Source organism: Telmatherina bonti, assembly GCF_933228915.1.
Source record: "Telmatherina bonti genome assembly, chromosome: 4".
Taxonomy (NCBI): Eukaryota; Metazoa; Chordata; class Actinopteri; order Atheriniformes; family Telmatherinidae; genus Telmatherina; species Telmatherina bonti.
Window position 1 is genome coordinate 27917354 of NC_136622.1, and position 21084 is coordinate 27938437.

Below are 21084 nucleotides of genomic sequence, written 5' to 3' on the forward strand. Positions count from 1 at the left end.
GTGGTGAAGCTGGAGCTCCAGAGGAGGACAGAACTGACGTCCATGCCAGGGATTCACTGGCTGGAAAAAGAAAATAAAAAAAAAAATGAGCAGACTGCTGTGCTTTTGGTGTCATGGTGCCTTTTAACATCGTTGGATCCCACTGCTATTCTACCCTGTTGATTGTCTGACCTTAGGATGTGGAAGTTCAAAGCTTTTTGCTTGGATTACTGGCATGTGCTGTGTTTGCACCCACACAGCAACTTTTACAAAAGGTATGTTTAAATATTGTTTTGCTATCATGCTTGTCTTTAGTGCTTGTTGTGCTTCTACTCTAATGCATTTAGAACGGGTAATATTTGTCACGGATAGCTTGCAGTTTGATGCTGCCTGTGCTTAAGCGGCCCCAAAGGAAATCAGATCAATGTGATGAAAAACAGACTACAAACACATCGGCAAACATTTATTTTTTTTATTTTTTTATAAAGCTACTGTCAAGATGATCGACTTTGACAAGCTGGTTTGCTGGAAGAGGTCATGTAAGGGAGTCTACACTGGCCAAATCAACCATGGTTAAGGTTATAGTTAATAAAAAATAAAAAGAAAACAATTCAGTAACTTGTCTTCTGAAAATACCACACTTCTGCATCAAATCCATGCTTCAGTCTCCTCAGCTTGCAAGCTCACAGATATGCTTTCCTTTTCTTGCTTATGAATTGTCTGTAGCAGAAGTGAAACTAACAAGAAGCTCAGCTCCATTATCATGTTTTCCTTTGCTTCAAATAAAACACAACACTATTCTGAAGTTTGTCAAAGCTTCAGTGTATGCAGGATGGTATTTCCTTTGACAGATCACTCCTTCTCTCTGGTCATCTGTTAAGATCATTGACACAGATCTGTGACGCTCCACCCCAAATTAAGACACGCTTTGGATAATTTTGCACAAAGTACTTATCTTCCTTTATCTGCTGAAGATTAAAACCATAAAGATGTTTGTATGTTTTATGATGATGACACTGTTTTAATCTTTGGGTGGTTTGGTGCTCTGCATCTCAAGCTACAGCCTCAGAGGGCTGTGGTTCCTCAGAATTCTCCAGGAATATTATTTTCGGACCAGTTTTTTAAGACATACAGACCACACCTACAATATTTTTTAGCTCATGGTCTTCATTCAAGAGAGACATCTGGCTTGGTTTGTGCATTTAAGGTTATGCAGATGTTTGATGCAAAAATGCTGATGGATAACGATGTCTGCAATCAGATGCTGGAAACTGCCTCTATTCTTATGCAGTTCATGTTGTACCTGAACACACACACACACACACACACACACACACACACACACACACACACACACACACACACACACACACACACACACACAGAGTTGTCACCAACACTGGTTCTGAAACTGAATTTGTTTCCAGGTTCCATTAATAATGCATCATCTATACATTGACAGCATAATTTCAAGGAATCCTCCATCTAGAGGTACAACCTTGTGTCATATAGTTCTATATAATAACTGCCTGTCAGCTTTGGATTACTTATTTAGGTGTATAAATACAAGTTGTCATCATTACCTGAATGTTTTTGGGCACTCTTGCTAACAGCTGGTCTCAGTTTATGACTCAGGAGTCTCTCGAATTATTTAGGACGATTCTTTTTTCCACACATGGCAAAACAGCTCATTATATGTCTGTCCCACAGAGTTACTGGAATATCCTGGTCACTGGGTGTAGCTCATTACATTACTCTGGTTTCGATGTATCCCAGATTGTATCTGGAGAGCGTGTTGTTCAAGGAAGGTCAGTGAAGTAACTCAAAACAGCCTCTCCCAGCTGCTGAACTGGGGTCACCCTCCCTCCTGCATGGCCTTCCCATTGAGAGGAGAGTGATTGTTGGATGCAGGCCCAAGTATTACCATACATGCAGGGACTGAACGCTCGCCTGCTCCGTCTCTTTATCCATCTTTATCATTCTTTCTGTTTCTGTTTGACGGTTTTTCAAATGAAAAAAAATTCAGCTGCAAATCAAAACTACAACTCAGGGCTCTCCACTGGAGAGCACGCATCATGGGAGCTTCAGATGAGAGGGAAGAATTGCATTGGACAGAACAAAAATGAACAATAAGGAAAGGAGTGTCTGCAGATGTGTGTTTTGGGGGGTGGGGGAGCTGGTGTGTGCTCCATTGTGGGTGGAGAGCTTTTGTTAAGAAGAGGGATGATTTTTTTTTTGTTCCACTTTACATACTGGGCCTTTACCTTACTTGGTCATCAGGCAGCTTGCAAGGGCAGCAACTCTGAGCCCAACATAAACTAGGACAGAGAGAACTTCGGAAAAGCACAGACAGAGTAACTTTAGCAGCAGAGGAATGGGTCTCTCTGTGGGTTTGTCCATGGAAAGTGAAGGATGTGGGGTGTAATTTGTGGTTGAAAAGGGAGTAAGCACAAACTGTTCTGGTGCTTTTAAGGGGGTGTTGCTACAGTTTTTTTTTTTTTAAAGAAAAGTTTGCTCTCAGTGCCATGCATGTTTTTTTCGGGAATGTCTGATGCCTCCAGTGATGTCACTGCCGTGTGGAATGCGATGTGGAAGTACTGTATTTCCAGCCGAACTATAAGGTAGGAGACCATCTGGTGACGACAAAGGTTGATGGCAGTGGCCTGCGGTAAAAGTGGTGGTTGTCCTTCGGACTGACCACAGCAGTTTGTGCAGATATTTTCTGAAGTCTGAATGATCAAATAACATTCCTGTCTATATGCTTAAGTTTGGTGGTTTCCCTTTTGAAGCCATGGAAATAAGTTATCCCCCAGCTGAAAAAGCCAGGAGGAAAACTAAAATATTTTCAAGGTCTTGCTTTATTTTATCTGGGATATAGTAGACTTTGATTATACAGACTTAAGAATAATCTGGCTTTTCTTTTTCCATGGTCTTTAAGCCTTAATATTATCCTACCTTTGTCTTGCTGAAGACTGCAGCAGAGATGTCCTCTGACAAATCTCCTTTGGAATAAACGCAGACACCAGTACAATCCGACCATGATGAATGAAAGATCTTTTTACCTCTTTGTAAGACTCAATCTATTGTGAGTCAGATGTTACTTTAGCCTTTTCCATTTTGCCTTTCTGCTGCCTCCATGTTTGACCTGTGAGCTGATTATAAAGATGTAGCCTGTGAGAAGCTTTTATTTCTTACAACTAGTTGAATCTAACAGAGAATTCTCAGGAAATGAGCTGTACAATATTGTCAGGTGTTTCACATGTCCATCAGTACCAACTATGTTAAATGACCCAGGAGGTGGGAGCCCCACAGCTGCTGATATGGCCTCTACAGTCTCAATCCCATCCTCATCATCATTCAATATGCATTCATGAAACAAAAACACAGAAATGAATGTTTAATCAAAAATGGCATGAGCATGCCTTAAGATTAATTATAAGTAATTTTATTTAGCTGTATGAACCCAGCTTACAGCAGGGACCTCCCAACTTTGATCCCCCAGGTTCAGTGTCCTGAAGATTTGTGTTTCTTTGTCCCAAGACACTTGATTTAAAAGATTTGTTGCTTTTCTTTCACCTTGTGAAATGGTTAAATTAAATTACATTAAATTAATAACATTTTATTTATCCCCAGAGGAAGGATGTTCCTGTTCTTTGCTGTGAAAGTTGTGTAATACTTTTCCAGAGAGACTAAACTACAGGAATACTTCAGTTTATTGATATATTACCCCAGGTTGCATCAAGTCAATTGAAGGTCACTAATTTCAGTGCAATGCGGTTTGAAGTGAGCATGGACATATACCACTCAAACATTTAAAGGTTCTGACACAGAAACAGCTGTTCTCAGTACACCTCACAAGAGTGACTTGTGTGGTGACTGAAATCAAGGACCAAGGCTGAATTCGGGGGTTTTGCACTTTGAAAACAATGCTGCTTGACCTCTGACACCTTTACAAAACTGTTGAAAAAATGCAGAATCTGGGATCTTTAGTTTTAGATTTTAAATAAGGATCCAGATTTCTAGTAACTGGACTGCAAAGTAGCATAAAATAGAAGATTAATACAAAAAGAGAACATTTCTATAATGGAGAAGTTTTGGTTAATAAACCTTATAAACCCTTCCTTAATACTGAGTTTTCCTTTCCAAATTATTGCAGAAACTTCATTTACAATTGTTTCTCCTGATGTGATTAATCCCGTCTGTTTTTTTTAAGAAGCAAAAACAGTGACATACATTGCAAAAGCATTTTTATCCCAGTGAAATGACTTGTTGCGGTGACCTATTTTACATTGGTAACATGCTGTGCTTCTTGTGTGTTGTCCCTGCACTTCATGACTGCTTTGGACCTACTAAAGTACCACAAGAGTTATGTTACCATAAGTCTCAATGTTTTAATTTTGTTCTGACTAAATGAAATGCACAGTTGTCTGAAGACTCATTTTTTCTCTTTGGCGTTTGACTAATTTAAAGGGTTGTTTTACTATTAACAATGTGCTGATGCCCCATTATGATGTAAATATGTATGTTTTATTGTTTCTTCTGTACAGCACTTTGGTCAACTTTGTTGTTTTTAACGGTGCTTTATAAATAAACTGGATTGGATTGGATTGGTTAGTCATTGTACCGTTGGGACATGAATGCTCTGCACAGTTAAATCCCCCCATCAAGACATCTACACCACCTCCTTTTTTATTTCTTGATGGAAGTATATAACAAAGGCATAAAAAAATGAAAATATTTAACATTTAAATGTCTGAGGGATTAAAGGAACAAGACAGCATGCCTGAATACATCATGAATCCTTTAACAGTGACACTCTAGACACCAGGGTACACTTGATCAGGCTGGTTCAGTCTCACTCAAAGAGTGTGATGACAAGAACATTATTTATTTAAGTGTCTTCTCATCCCATTGTGGATATCCATGGAAGTGAACAGTGAAAGGAAGCTCTGACAGAACTGGGATACTCATCATCCTGATCATCCTGACAGACTGGCACTGCTTCTTAAAACAAAGGTAAAAGAACTTTAAGAACATTAAGTTGTGTTTATTACGTCATGACTTAGCTTGACTTAGTTTAACTAGGAAAATTGGATAACAGTGGATGTTAACCCTTTCTGTTCGGGTCCTCTGCTTTGGTCACCGGCTCTGTGGACAAATTGGCTCTTCTTATTTTTAAAAAGAAAATGAAGGTTAATAGAAACTGTTTGTAATGGAGGAGTATTCAGCTGCCAACTCGGTTTTATAGTTCCACTGGTGTGAGTAGAGGAAAAAAGAAGAAGAAGAAAAAACTGCATGGTGGAAAAGCTGAGACATGTCTGGGGCGGGAGGCTGTGTTCTGGTTCAAAACGTCAGGGTACTACCTTGTTTCTCGAGCTGCAGATAGATGTAGGAGAAAAGTTAACTGTTTTTTCCTGATCTTCGCTCTTGCTGTTGAATAGTGCAGCTGAGCCGCTCTCAGAAAAACGAGTGCCTGAAACTATAATCCCAGATGTAAGCATTCATACTTGATTCAGCATATTTCCTCTTGCTTGCTCATACGTTTCATTTCCTGCTCTCATGCTTCACCATATGCTTATTCACTGGAAGATAGGATTGTGCAGGAACAGTCCTTATCTGCCTGTTTCAGTGGGCTGGATTTTTTATTAGTGATTAATTTTTTACTATGGCTCTAGATTTGTCCGGAGTTTACCACATATCTCTCAAGCACTTTGTATGCTGAAGGCTTTTTCTGATCTAGGCCTAAATTGCAGTCTGTATCCACTACCACTTAATAATTTATACACATGTGCCTCCCAAGGGGACATCAGTGTTCTTCAAGAAGATAGGTTTATTTTAATCCCTTTTTGCTATTTTTAATTTTCCTTTTAAAACGTACGATTGTCCCTAATAGCTTAGTTTCCTTCATTCAGCAGATATTATATAGAATCTATGTGGTTTGGACATGAATTTCTTCACGGTCTCTCTTCACCCCAAGGGTGAAACATGATTGGGCGAAACATATCCGGGAGCATTGCCTCTGCTCTGCTGCAGTATCTACACAGTTCATGCTAAGCTTTACAGCTTTGAAATGCTAATCATCTGAGGAGGCTGATTTGTTTACTCTAATGCTAAAAAATGCCACCCTCTCCAGAGAGCACATTTCATGCATAGGGTGTCTGATATGTAAAGATGCACACTATTTTAATTAAAAGATCATTCATTACCACATATTTGGCACATTTCAATAATGTTTCATAATGCTCATTGTGTGTGTTATTAAAGCACGTCCAAAATATGTTCTGCTTTGCCTTTGCTCTTTGGGATCAGTGGACTGTGACAGCTCAAAGGAAAACAGCCGCTGTCTCTTTCTGAGGCTTTTTTTTTTCTTTTTCTTTTTTGCTCTGTTGTTTCACTTTTGATGACATATTCCTTTTGCATCTCTTCACAGTGCCTGCCTAGAGAATAATGAGGATGTGTGCTGCATTAACTTATGTAATGGCAAGCAAGAGGAGAGCTGAGTTGGAGGGGGATGGGGTAGGGGCATTGGAAGAGGAGGGAGAGAGGAGAAGAGTGATGAGCTCATGCTGCTGCACTGCAGCTTTTATAGACGCTCTGTACCTTTTGGTCTTAAAACCATGTGTTATTATGCATGCACAGATGTATATCAGCAATATGTGGAACAATCTACTACTTGAATGATTCGTGTGGATTTGCATATATGCACATTTAGAGAGTCAATTTTTTTTTTTGTGTATTTCACCCCAACTGGATATTCTGAATTTAGAGAGCTATCGTGCATATTTTCATTTCACTTCAGTGTCAATCTCTAAAGGACCCATGCCATGTTTTTCTGTTATATCTGCAATGCCAAAAGAGTATATTATTACCCTAAACATCACTAAAAGAGGTGTGTGTATGATTTCGTATTTTTATCCAGAAAGAACTTATTTTATCCTGAAGTCTACTATCGTCCAGCAGACTTTTTGTCTGCAACCTGGCTACTGTTGGATCATAGTTCCTGGATTTTCACATAAGGTCAAATTTTCCTGGAAGTGTGACCTATTAACCGCTTATACATTATCCAGCATGACATTTGAAGTATTGCTTTTAGCACAGTAAGAAACTAGTGATCCACCACTATTGGGAAAAACACACCACTTTATATGTGTTTCTGAGAGGCCTCCAAGAGGATGCTTTTTACTTGACTGTTTTCAGGCTCCCTACTTATCCAGAAATCTCTGATTAGTGGATTCAGTTTGTTTTTCCAGGCCGGCAGCACAGTTGTGAAATTGTCTGGATTAATGATGACTCTTTTGTAACCCTGTTGAAGAGTTCCGGTCACTTTCAGACTGTGCATTTTCACAAGTCACCATTCCCGCCTTTTGCCCATTTCCTTGTCTAACCTCTAGAATACAACCTATCAAAAGAGACTTTTAGCCAGTTTCACTCATTCTCACACAGACATAGACACTGTTCAGGAGGATGGTCTGCCTTGTTCTGAAATAATTCAAATTTAATTGAAGGCTAGCGTGTGCTTTTAGTCAGCCGGCTCTTTTCAGAGACAAAGCAGGACCTGATTATCCATCATGTATTTAGATTTATGGTGGCAATGAGCAAGGTGGGGAAGGGTCAGGGGATTTTGATAATGGTGCAAAAGCACATTTATGCTATTAAACCGAGCAGTCCCTTTGGTGGCTTTGACTCATTCAGCTCTGTCTCAGTCCGGAGGGCATGGTAAATGGATAAAATACTGCTCTCTGTGGACACATAAACATTGCGACATCAAGATCCTCAAAGCTAATATCAAATGTGCATGAATTATTTGTGGCACTACTATAAGATGGAGATATTCTGTATCTGTATACTTGATCTTATCAGTGAAAGATAAAAAGCAGAATTTAACTTCTTTTTTTTTTTCATTGATTAATATTTGCAGCAGAATTTCTTTCTTGAATTGCATGGGCCCATTACGTGTTAAATAACCACATGTTCCTTCTTGAGAGTGTAATAACGGTGCTGTCAGAGAAGTTGGCACTGTGCCTGGTAAACAGTCATTAAAGTTAAATGTTTAGCCTTATTTAATTAATTACTCTAGGCTTTATGTTACTGGAAACTATTTTTTTTCCCACATTTATACAAACGTTTATGTCGCCAATTGCAATTTAGAAAGGTTTTTTTTTTTTTTTTCCAACGTAGCTGTTGCCCTGACAACTAGATGAGATTTGAGCATGTGTGTTGTGGTAATAAATCCTGCTTTCTGTCAATAAGGAGCTGTCCAAAAAAACATAAATGCTTTCATCATTCTGGTGACCAGTAATTGTTTGGTTTCTTCTTTGTGATATTCTCCACTTTATTTTTTATGCAGATATTTACTTGTACTGAAAATGACCATTAATGGTATTTCTACTGTTATTAGTCAGGAGAAGTATTATTTTACCTTATTACGCAGGATAAAAACAGTCTTTCTTCTTTAACCAGTCTGTTGAGGCTGGAATTGAAACGTCATTGCTGACCAATGACGTCAGAGCTCAAACCCGTTTCCTTGTGTAGATGTAAACACGGCTGCATCTCTTGGTAGCTGAATGACGTACCCCGCACTTTTTTCTTTATTTATTATCACTTAACCCTCCCTCCCATGGTGTTCTGCTGTACATCAGCTTGTTTCCCTTCCCCCTTCCAATAAAGATGAATGAAAGTTGGGCATATATCCTGAAGCTTTGCATTAGTCTTTGTGCAGAGCGAGGTACACCAGCACCATCTGTTGGCAGAGCGACTTCAGGACAGGCGTTTTGAAGCCCACAGGAGATTTTCATACCCTACAGGGCTGTAAAAATCTCCTGTGACTACTTGATAGAGGTCTTATTCCTGCTGTGTGAATAATCTGTGGCTTTGGCTGCAATTTTCATAAATAAACTGAGAAGTCATCAAAGTTTCATGGCTGTTGATGACCACGGAGTCATAATCCTGGCATTCTGCTGCGAGTAAGTCAAGGGCAGAGAGCTAGGAAATTAGACAATGGGAGATATTTTAAGTCAAATAACAGCAGACCTGAATTCCACTGTGAGTCATCAGAGTGAGGAGAGAAGACAAATGAAGGCAGATGGGGGCTTGTGCTTTCTCAGGAGTCCCACAGAGGCTTCTGCATCCTTGCAGCCCATTTCCCTGGCTTTTTTTCCCAGAGAGCTGCCATTAAGCTTTACTGCCAAGGTTTACATAACTGTTTTAACATCATAATAAAATTACTTTGAAGCAGAAATTCCCCCCCCCCTTTTTTTTTTTTTTTCATCAGAAGTCTGTTGTTGATGTCTTAGATTATTATTACAAAAGGAGTAACGCAGCATCATGAAACCTGTTTGAGGTTTTGCTATTTAATTCCTACCATATAGCACACTCTGAAATATGTCAGTAAGGGAACTTTTCTCCTCTTGACATGCTTTTGTCAGCTGTGTACAACAACACAGAAACTGGCAACCAAGGATGCAAAATGGACAAAAACACTGAAATGGATGATTTAACTGGATGCGATTCTTATTTTATATATGAAGTGCTAAACTGAGAAAATAAATGTTTTTTGATTTTCTGCCATAGCTAAGTTAGAGGTGACTAGTTGACCTGTTATCTAGCCCTGTACGTTTTCTGATTGTGCTCTGGCTGAGAGCTCCTCCTTCAGCAACACAGTATGCCCTAAAGAGGGAGTAAAAGGGAAAGAAACAATTGGTGACCTTGTGGAGCGCCACAGGCTCCAAACATATCCCCACTGAACCACAGACATCAACACAGCAGCTGAGTAAATCACTGCAGACTAAGGCAGAGGCATGTTTGGTGGTAAGAGCGAGTTGACAGCTGATGGTGGAAACAAAGAGATTGGCCAGTGGAAGAGAGGGAGCAATTCAAAGAAGGCATGCGGCTGTGAGAGACACAGCTGAGTGAGGAGGGGGGAGGGCTCTCGGTGTGCGGAGAACCTCCTCTATGCATTGACGTTTAGGGGAATGTGCTGATTAGTAGAAAGTAAACCAGTCAGATGGAGGTTCCCGCTCTCCCATGCCTGACAGAGCTGGGGTAGCTTCCCAGTCACCATGGTCACCTTACCCTTGTGCAGCTAGTCATCAGAGCCAGGATCTGGTTTCACATTGTATGGGCCAACCAAGAGGCAGATGCCTGGAGGTAGGTGGGCTTTACTCCATGTGTGAGATCTCTCTCTGGCTGTGAAGTACAGGTTCCTGTAGGTTCTGCAGGGGCGACAGCAGCTGTTTACATTGTTGAGCACTGCAGGTGTGTTACATGCTGGTGTGTTGCATGACTGCAAAGGAATCACTGGCAATTTATCTATGTATTTATGTAATTTATTTATGAATTATTTATTTATGTATTTATTTTTTTCACACATTGTTTGTTATCATAAATTGTTTCTTTTATTTGGAAGAATCACATTGCAGGGCTGTAAAACAGATTTCTCATAGTCTTTTAGGGGACTTGAGAAACTGAACAAATTTTAAAATGTGAAATCAAATATCAAGTGTAAAACTGTGTTTTAAAGGTAAAGTATATGAGATTTTGTTGTTATTGGGATGCCAGAATCATTGCACTGTATAGTTTGTATATCTTGATGACTGTGCACAATTCAGTGTGATTTTTCCACTACAAGACTCACACACATTCATTGTGCACCTGTGATCTGAGTAAGACTAAACAACTCCCTGACTAACCCACTTTTCTGCTGATTGTTGCCTCATAAGGTGCATCTTGTGCATAATTTCAAATACAACTTAGAGCAAGATCTTTGACTACTGTTAATCAGTTTGAACCATTTGTTTGCATGCCGAGCTTGTGCACTTTGTCCACCCAAACCTCTACTCATTAGTCTTGTTAAGAGAATGCAAGGACATCATTAGAAGCCATTAAATGCACAGAGCGTGAGACGGCTTCTCCCTGATCAGTCCTACTGAACGTGAGAACTTTAGTTGGAGAATACAGAGCTGCACTGTGCTGAATGCATACACGCTTTGCACTCTTTATATTGCATGTTGCTCACCCCTTTCTCTCTGTCCTTTCCCCAGTCCAGTCTTATCAGACCATCTCCATCATGTAACATGTGTTGCTGTTGAGCTATATTTCTTGGTATATAAATGGCAGGATTCCTGTTTGGGATAGTTGGGAACCATGTAGCAGATACAAGTCTGAAGATGATTTTACTACACACACTACTTTGATTTTTCTTTTCTTTTGTCATGAAATGCTCTGTAATGGTTGAAACTGGTAGCTGGCTTTTGTGGATAAGCTGTTCATGATTCTGTATTGTATCAGTGTTTAAAATAACATTGCAAAGCTGCTTAAACACGTTGCAGAAAAACAGTACACTTCCTGAAAACATCCACCGTATGGTGAACAGATGTTTATGTACATCAACAGGAGGTCCTGCAGGTATTAATGTAAGCTGTCACCCTCGCAAAGGTCCACCTGTGGAAGTCTGGTAGAAACAGAGCTGTAAGTACTCGGCTTTAAACACATGAGCAGATTATTGAAGCCAAAGAATCTCATCCTGTTATCTGTACTGGTTTGAGCACGTAAATCCCTCTCTCTGAAACTGCTCCTCTCAGCTGTCACCGCACTATGTTGTGGTATGCCACACAATTTACACAAAGTTTAAGTGAGGTAGTTGACCTTATTTACACAAAGGATTTGTGAGGCAGCTGGGATGATAAAGTACCAAGAAAGCTGACAGTGACTGACTGGAATATTTTCTCCTCAGTAGAAGGAAAGAACTCACATATTTCTAAGTAGTTGAATAAACTTCAAATGACCTAAACCATGGTTTTCTACCAAATCATTTTCAGTGGTGTCTCATAACTGTTGATAAAGTATTGAAAATGCTTAACAAATGTATCTATTTCATCATATTTGCATAAAAAAGAAAGAGGAAAAATAAAGTATTACAGGCATATTACAAAGCTTCCCAAATATGAAGGCAACTAAGAAGATTATACCTTATTAAATTTAAAGATTAAATCTACTTTCATAACCTCTTAATGTACAGATAGTACATTATTGCTCATATTAAAGCAAGCAAATAAACACATTTACATAAATAAATAATAATTTTTTTAAAAAAAAGAATACTCATTCCTTTGATGACTTTGTTGTTTACCAACCAGAATAGAAGTGGCCATTTATTGTCCACAGGCTGTAAATACAAAGTGGACATAGTTCTCAGGTGTCACACATAAAACCAGTGAGGAAGTGTGTTAAAATACAACCCCAGTGACAGTGTCACCGTCCCAAAACCCTTCTCGCTTAACTGAAATGTCATTAGGTACTGTAGCTTAACCCTTTGTAATCAATGAGGTAGGGGGTCCTTGTGGAAATTATTCTGTAACTGGTATTTAGTTTCTGGTATTTATTACAAGTTCCAACTTCTTGTTCAAATATGGTCACTGTGTCTCCAAAAAAAAACTCAATTAAATGTGACGATCCCATATCAGTATGGAATATTTATGCTGCCTGACTGAAGGGTTTGCTCTGTGTTCTCTATAGTCTAACTGCAAAATGCAGAATTAAAGAAATATTAGTGCCACCACATCTTTCTGGAGGTAAAATATTAATTTTCCCAAGCAGTAACTTTATTCATCAAAGTTCTGCAAAGCTGGAGGGGAAGGCCAAGTCATGTCCTGGATTTCAAACCATACCTCTACTTCAGAGAAAGATTAAAAAGAAGACACTCACCAAAGTTAAAAAATTTTCATTTTACTTTTCTTTATTTCTTTGTCAGTCATGGAGTAATACTTGTGTGTTAGAAGTACTCTGTACTGATTCAGCCTTTTTAGTGATCCTTAAGGATGTTAACGAAGTTCACTTGATTAAAATGACAGAATGAGTCTGGTCTCTGTTCAATGAAAAAAGCCCAAAAACATGTTTAAACATGCCAATCTCCTTATTTCATATGACTTCTTGGGAAAAGGATGTGTGGGAGGTTAAAAAGAAAAAAAAAATCCTTTCTGCTCCCTTTTATTGCCAGTAGTTGTCAAATGGCATGTACTTTGGGCATGTGTCCAGTGGAAAACAAAAAAAGTCAAGATTTTCTTTTTCTTTTTTTTTTTTCCTTTTTTTTTTAACTATTAAATGTACTCTACTCTCTATTTCTCAGACAAATATTATCAGGGATTATCTTCTTTATTTGTGTTAAAACCATAAGTTGACACTATTGGTATTTCACAACCCCAGCCCCCACCCCACCCCTCCCCACAAAAACAAAGACAAAAACAACTAAAAGCAAAACAGCTGCTCACAGGGCTTGTTTGTTATCCTGTAAACTGGGAGAACCAAGACAGAGGGCCTTTAATAAGTAACTGGGGGGTTCACCAATCAATAGTCCTGCAGCCTATAGAGACCTGATCTTTACTTAGAATCAATAAAACAGGGAGCTGTATGGAGCATACATCAAACCTGCAAGGATGACGGATTTGTGCAACATTTCAAATTCATTGCTTTGTAATGACAAGAATCCATTTGGTTTTATTATTATTATAATTTTTGTTTTGATTATTCTGATTATAATTATCATTATTAAACTTACAAGCTTTTTGAGTGTTTTTTGTATGATGCTGGTAAGTGGCTCTTGTTTAACATGTTTGTAGAAGACATGTTTTTTTTGTTTGTTTTTTTCATCCAGTGTGCATTAGTAACCATTTCTATTATAAACTTTGGTTGCATCTGAATTAAATGAGAGCCTAGCTTCATGAACTGCTGCCTGTCGGGCAGTTTGTCAAATACATGGTGAATTAATCTGTATGTCCACGCGTGACCCTCTTCTCTTGAATGTGGCACTGTCTCAAGCGCGGGTTACAGAAGGCATTGAGAGTAATGAAACCATGGACACGGTGTTGATTAAGTTCTCCTCAAGGGGTTGTTATCATGAATCAGAGGGTGCTTGTTATTGTCTAGAAAGCCAGCAGCTGTGTCCTGTACCAGTTTAAGCCTGCCTGAATGGAGTGTGCATGAAATCTAAGATCTGCTGACTTGCACCCACCAGGTCTTGTGGAGACATGGTATGAATGGAACTTGCGCACTCAGGATATCTTGTTCCACTGGAAATGTCAACATGAATCCATTTCTTTGCACTCTTGTGACCTGCACAAAAGGTTTCCTCTGCTTCTTTTTACATTTGTGAGGAAAAGAAACGTAGATCAGGGATGACTGTCTTATCTCTGCTTTTGTTCTGTGATTGATTCCTTCCTGATTGTCACTATGGCTTGTTTAAAAAAAAACAACAACTCATTGACCAGATTTGACATGGATTTTCTACAAATACACATATGTGATAGATGGGAATCACTCGTTGTTTTCTTTATTTTCATTGTTGGAACTTGTCAACTGTGACTTTTAATTAATATTTAAATGCAGTTAATCAAGTCGCTGTCATGTTTGGGCAAAGCTTGCATCATGTGTGAACTTATTTTCTCATTTTATGGGGCGGCTGTAGCTCAGGAGGAAGAGCAGTTGTCCTTCAACAGGTAAGTTGAGGGATCGATTCCAGGCTTCCCCTGAAATGCCAAAGTGTCCTAGGGCAAGACACTGAACCCCAAACTGCCCCCCGATGTGCCTATCGGGGAATGAGTGTGTGTGTGAATGGGTGAATGTGACAAGTAGTGTAAAGCGCTTTGAGTGGTCTGTATGACTAGAAAAGCGCTTTAGAAGTACAAGTCCATTTACCATTGTCGTCCTTCAGTGACTGATTCTGACACGGTCAAACACCACTGTTTTCTGCTTAAATGTGCAGACTTTTGGGGGGGAGGAAAGATAACAGTCAGGATTTCCTTTGACAAACTGAGATCCTGACACAGCAGTTTTGCTCAGTTAATGACTTTTGCGGCTCATCTAACCTCTTGACTGTTGGAGACAGAAAGTGGATAAAATTATATCTGAAAGTTACATAGCTCTTACATGTTTTGTCAGTACAATTAAATGTCTTTTACTTGTTTAAACTTCTAAAATTTAAGCTAATAAAATGACACAACTGAGCAAAAGTCACGCACTTTTTTTTTTATTTACTTTTTACGGTTTTGATTTTTTTTTTTTTTTTAATTACATGAAAACTGCAGCACATTGGAATACTCATGGCTGTTTTAAGTTCCCCCACATTCAGTCCTGCAGTTTTTGGCATCTTCTCCTGAAATAACACCACATTTCCTGAATGAGTCCCTCCCTGTCAACCTAATGAGGGGTATTAAAATGAAATATATTTTGCTCTTTTCACATCCAAGTAAAGGAAAATCTGAAATAATAAGTTAAAATTTTTATGCAGGATTGGACAATATAGATGTTTCCTGATGCCAGGAAGAAAACAATGATTTTTATATGGCAGTCTGTCATGTTGGCATGTTTCATTGTCATCAGCACAAACAAGCCTTTGCTGTTCAGAAAGTGTTTTTAAGAATCAAAGAGTGGGAAGGCGTTATGGAGCAGTTATGATAAAAGCTGCTTTTATATTCAGTGCCAATGCAAACAATGGCTTGTGCCAATGTGGACGGCCGAGCTGTGAGGCGCTTTTCAGTAGCACTGCAGGCTCAGTAGTCGTAGTGTTTATGCTGTGGGCTCCAAACACCATGAAGACACTGTTGCAGTTGTGGAGTTCATGGTCGCAAGAAACAGAGTTGTAAACTCAACTAAAATTATTAGACCACTGTGTGTCCCAAGGTAGTTGTAAAATTAAGCTAATGTCTTTTTGGACTGAGAGTTTGATCTGATTCCTCACTTTTTCTAATGCTTCTCCACCTCAATACTTGCAGGCAAGCACAAGATAATCTGCACATACATTTCTGAGCATGCATCCATTGAAAACCTTGTGTTCTAGTTATAAGTCTGTACAGCTTAAAAATTGTACGTCATGTTTTATTTAGAGTAAAATCCTGTGACTTCAGTGATTGAGCATTAAAACATGTTCAAGATCACCGGCCATATTACTGAAGCGAATAAAGTCCAATGAATGGAGTCTGATTGGCACAGTAGTTTCCAGTCAGTTTATCCACTTCAGTGTTGTAATTTGACTTGTGGCTCCAAAGTGATTGCGTTGCCCGACACACTCCTTCAAATACAGTTAGTAATGCAAACTCACACAAATCATAATTTTCAAGACATTCTGGTTGAGATCCAGAGAGAGACCACTTTTTATTTTCTCTGGGATCACAGTGATGGATGCTTCCTGGAAATCAGTGATATAATCAGGACAGTGGTGAGACATGATTTAAACATTTAGCTGATGATATACAAGTCTGTGGTCTGTCTGATTGATTGGCCGTGTCGGTGCTATTAGGTAGGGAAGCAAAGCCTTTCGCAAAGATGTGAGGCTTTAAAATAGTTTACAATAAATGAAGACAATTATTCTAAAAATGTTTCACATAACTTTGGTTTTTAGAAGTAAAGGAAATAGTTTAATATATAGTTAAGTATAGCTCATGTGGTGTTTAGGATATGGCATGAAGGTAAATACATAAAGACTCTTGTTTACTGTCCTATATTTTGGGTGTCTTATAAATCACAAGAGTTTGTGTCACTTGAGACAGGTGTGAGTCTGCTACTCCTACAAATAGATTGAGCCACCCCCACTTCTCAGTCACCCGTAAACCAGAAAAAGCTGCTCTGTTACATCCTGGTGCCTTTGAATAGGTCAATCCTGCAACCCACTCATCCTCGCCGGTCTGCAAAACAAAAACAAAAAAAAAACCCCAAAAAAAACACCCTGGCCTCAGTTGTTGTGAATGACATTACTGCTGTACATTTTTGCCCCTCAGCCCCACTGTTCATTTCCAAAGGAGGCTGTTGTCTCATTTCTAACCAGTGGGTGGTGATGTCACACCAACGGCCCACTGTGGACCGGGTCTCATCGCGTAAGAGCTCTGTTTTGTCGTTCTGGCTGCCTGGTGACGAGCTGCTGTGGTCTAATGACCACCAAATGTATTAATACCCAACGTGGTCTTTGTCACATTTACAGTCATGGCTGCTCTCAGCGCTCGCTGCAGAAACTGAGCCCTGCTCTGTCTTCCATCTGACCTTAAAATTTTTGGTGTCATTGGAAAACATTTCACATTGATGTGCCACAAAGGAGCAGATAACAAGATGGAACCAGGCGGGCATTTAGCAGCTATTCTATTGTGCAAACATGAATTCTTTGCCTTGTTCTTCGCAGCATTGTCTCCCTGAGTGTTTACCAGAGCGTGTCACCTCACATGGTGCTATTTTTAGCAGGACAGAACTGTACTGTAGTGTTTCTGTGCTGGGGTGGGGCTACTGAGAACAGCTTTAAAGAAATGCAATGGTCATGTTGCACCAGCAAGAAAGGACAAAAAGCGTCTTATTCTTCTGATGCTTTAATTTGTACAAGTAATGTTTTATAAAATTGCACCGAAAGAAAGATACAAATGTGGCGGAGTTGTGAAGTACAGATTTGTTTGGTTTCTACTGAAAGGGTGTCATTTAATTCTCAGTTTCTCTGCCCACTTGGTGTTTTTTAAGATTGCAGAGCAGTGCCCAGGAATTGGTCACCAGATGCCCACATTCATATTTCACTGCAATTTAGAGTCTCTCCACCTGACTTGCATATGACTTTGGAATGTGAAAGGAAACCAAAGGACACCCATGCAAACACACAGAATGTCACTCAAAAAGACTAAAGGGCATATTCCCTCTTTCTATGTGTTATAAACATGTATATTTACAGACTGAAAGGTACTTAATCCTCTAAAGTTAAGTTAAGAGACATTTGTGATCAGATTGTGGGCAAAGAAGTTATTATGGTATAATGCTAAATCATAGAATTCATTAAATAAAACTGCAAAAAACAGCATTGTCTTAAGTATTGGTTTTATTTATACAAGATATGGTAAAATAACAGGATTTTCTAACCATAACTGTCAGTTATTCATCAAAGCTGTTCTGTTGAACTCTTCATTTCACAAAGTTAGAATCAAATCTTCCTAAATAACAGGAGACAGTTAGCATAGCTTAGCATAAAACTACACAGAGAAGAGATGAATATTAGATGCTTTGAAAATGTACAAAAATATCTTCTTGTCTCTAACGCTTTAAACTTGAACTGAGGTGCATCATTGGTGTTATTTTTATTTGTGCTTTGTGCTTGACTTTTTTCAGATGGACAAAGTAACTTACTAGCTAGCTTTCTCCACTTGAGAGCATATCCACACTAAAATAATTTTTTTTTTTTTTTTTTAAAGTAGGTCTGTCACTTTATGTCCATCTCTCCCTCTTTTCAGTCTATTAAGGACTTCAAAGAAGGCAGATTGATTCAAATTGTGTATTAGTTTGTTGATACCAAGCAAGTTTTTGTTTTCTCTGATGCCTGAAACTTGATTTAATCTTTCACTGACACGGATATGTCTCTTATTCGGATGGCTATTTTCTAAAGCAACATTTCAGTTCCAAATTGTTGTCATTTTAAATAAAGAAAAGTCTTGTTTTACTTTTTACTGTTCCATTTCTTTTTCTTTGTATTTGGATTTAATGTAATTCTATTATAACGCGGATGTAGTTTTGCATTCAGCATAAAGGCATGAGTGGTATCAGTCTTCGTACAAAAACAATTACCTATTAAGCTTATATTCCACAACATCAAACAGCTTCTTTTAGAAATCAGATGTTCAACTTTTGGTCAGCATTCTTTCATCTGACAGTTTTTGTCAAGCATTAAGAAATATTGCAAAGCACACATCCATTTATAGTTCTGATGTTTAGGATGTCAAGTCCTTCCTTTTAAAATGATGTTTTAATGTAGTAAAACTCTTCTTCAATCTTCTATGGTCTGCACTTCTGCTCCAGCATTCATTCATCTACACAGATTGTTTCTATCTAAACTAAGAATCTTTAACTCCACTTACTGCAGTGATTTACAATCAGGAGAAGAGAGCAGGGCCTCTTACACATTGCTTGCCAATGATGATCTTTGATCAATCCCAAAGAATTCCACAGTCAACACATCTGCTCCAGCCTTGCTTGCAGGATGTGATGAGTAGAGCAACATATCCTTTAATTACTCCTATTTCAGCACTATTTATACATTTGCTGCCAGGTTTTTTTTTTAATATGCACAGACATTCTTTGGTTCCAAGAATGTAATGTAAAAATCCCCCTCATACGAAATCCTTTGTGTTCATGAAATTCTCCTGGGCCATTACATCTCATTGAGTATGCTGTTATATCGAACTACAACATCAGCCTGTTCTAATTGTTTCCAGACCAGGCACAGGCTGACTTTTCATTTTATTTTCCGTTTCTTAACATTGGCTTCAGTAACAGAGTATCAAGCGAAAACGGAAAAAAAAAAAAAAAAAGGAAAAAAAAAAACAGATAATGAGAAACGACACATGATGTCATGTAGACGGAACACACACAAAAAGCTCCCAACTTTCCAGGAGGCTATCCCTTTCCCCTGCTGTTTCCTTTACTGTCTTTTCCTCAGCTCTGGCTTTCTTCATGCTCTTTGCAATGGAAAAGTTCAAGTTTTTTTGTTTTTTTTCCCCCCTGAAAATATCCAGGTAGCACATTTGTGAGAATCCACCTGATAAAGGAGGTTGTGTGTAGCTGCCCCGTGGGTGCCTCTTTGGCTTTGCCCCAAGTATGATGTATCTAACTTTACTAAATCTAAACACAAGAATCAAAAACTGAAGAGGGGGGGGAGCGGGGGGGGGGGGGGGGGGAGCGGTGGTGATAGAAAAAGAGCTGAAATGCAGAGAGACCAGATGTATTGAGTTGAAGAAATGGCATTTTATGAGCAAAGACTGGGCCTCTGCTTGGAATTCTCAATGACATCATGCTGGAGCGGTGGGCTATGCAGCCAGGACTCAGGAGATGGAGTAGGCCTTTACCAGATGGGCCGACTAGACTGGGTCGTAATACTAGAAGAGGAAGTCAGAGACATGGAGGCAGCAGAGAAGAGTTCCACAGGCTTACTAAGTTTGTGAAAACTTTTACAGCCCAGCTTTACCAGGAATTCATCTAATTGCATCTTTTCAGGCAAACTCCCCTTGATGCATAATCTGATGCTACTCCTGAGCCTCATACTGAAACAATCATCAGGCTTGTAAACATCACATGTTTGCCTTCAAAATGAGACCATGATATTATTTGGTATCTCTTTCACAAACAAATAAACTCCAGGTTAGATTCTCCCTGTGGTCCCCCAATAAAGCAAAGCCTGCTTGGGGATTCAGATCTAATATTATGCACATATCTCCAAACTGAATGCCTGCCTTGGTGTGTGCATGTTGTTTGGAGTGTACCAAAATGATCATAAAGAAGGGATCACAGTTTTATTAAAGGGTGCTCATAAATGGCTTTTGTTGCTTTTTTTTTCTTTTTCCCTGTTTGGCTTTCAGTAAAAGATGAGACGTTGCGTGACGTGTAAGTTGAGTCAAGTGTCTGCACCTCCACCAAGCATTAGCAGCTGTAGTCACCAGAATCACGGGCCAAGGTCTCAAACTGAAATAGATCCGTTGGCAAGTTACTCTGTATCTGGCTGTCTTCACATAATCATTCTGCTTGAGTCACACGTTGCAGGTCACTTGTTGAGATACTTTTTTTTTTTCCTGACTTTTTTTTTTTCTTTTTTCTTTGTCTGTCATTCTGCATCTTTCATTTGAAGCCTCAGACGAAAACAGTCAAGAGAAGGTGATCATTTCAGGGGATCAGGCCTATAATTAGAAGAATCTTCCCCTGCAGGATTGAGTGTGCGTGTTTGGATGTTTGGTGTCCCTGTAAACCGGCTCCATGTGGGAGCCATTCTCCTCTGTTTCCTGTGCCGGTTGTCATTACATAGAAAATACTTTTAACTTGGGGGCAGTTCGCCCCAACCCCCCTTATTCTCAAAGGGGTGATTAGTCTGTGGCTTGTGAAGTCCAGAGAGAAGGCGCTGGCAGCTTGGGGTCTGCTGCATGTTTTAAACAAGGCAGGGGTCCCATAGCAGTTATGGTGCAACATGAGAGGCCTTGTATGTTGTGTAGAATTATCTACGAAAACGATGCTGTTTATCTGAAGGCAATGAAAAATGGAAGGGCCAAAAAGTGGATGACTTCAACTCTGCTGTTTCCTGCTGCAGAAAGGGACTGAATCCCCTCTGGT

General features: G+C 39.2%; 1 protein-coding gene across 2 annotated transcripts in view; it reads left to right on the top strand.

Annotated features, from left to right (window-relative positions):
- The first annotated feature begins 2494 nt into the window (after positions 1-2494).
- LOC306755103 (IQ motif and SEC7 domain-containing protein 1-like) overlaps positions 2495-21084 on the top strand; it is a 37825-nt gene continuing 19235 nt past the window's right edge. For both annotated transcript variants that reach the window (XM_079239358.1, XM_079239360.1), the window contains exon 1: positions 2495-2600. In XM_079239358.1, the coding sequence (XP_079095484.1) occupies positions 2509-2600 (92 nt within the window). In that variant the 5' untranslated portion in view covers positions 2495-2508. The remainder of the gene's footprint in view (positions 2601-21084) is intronic.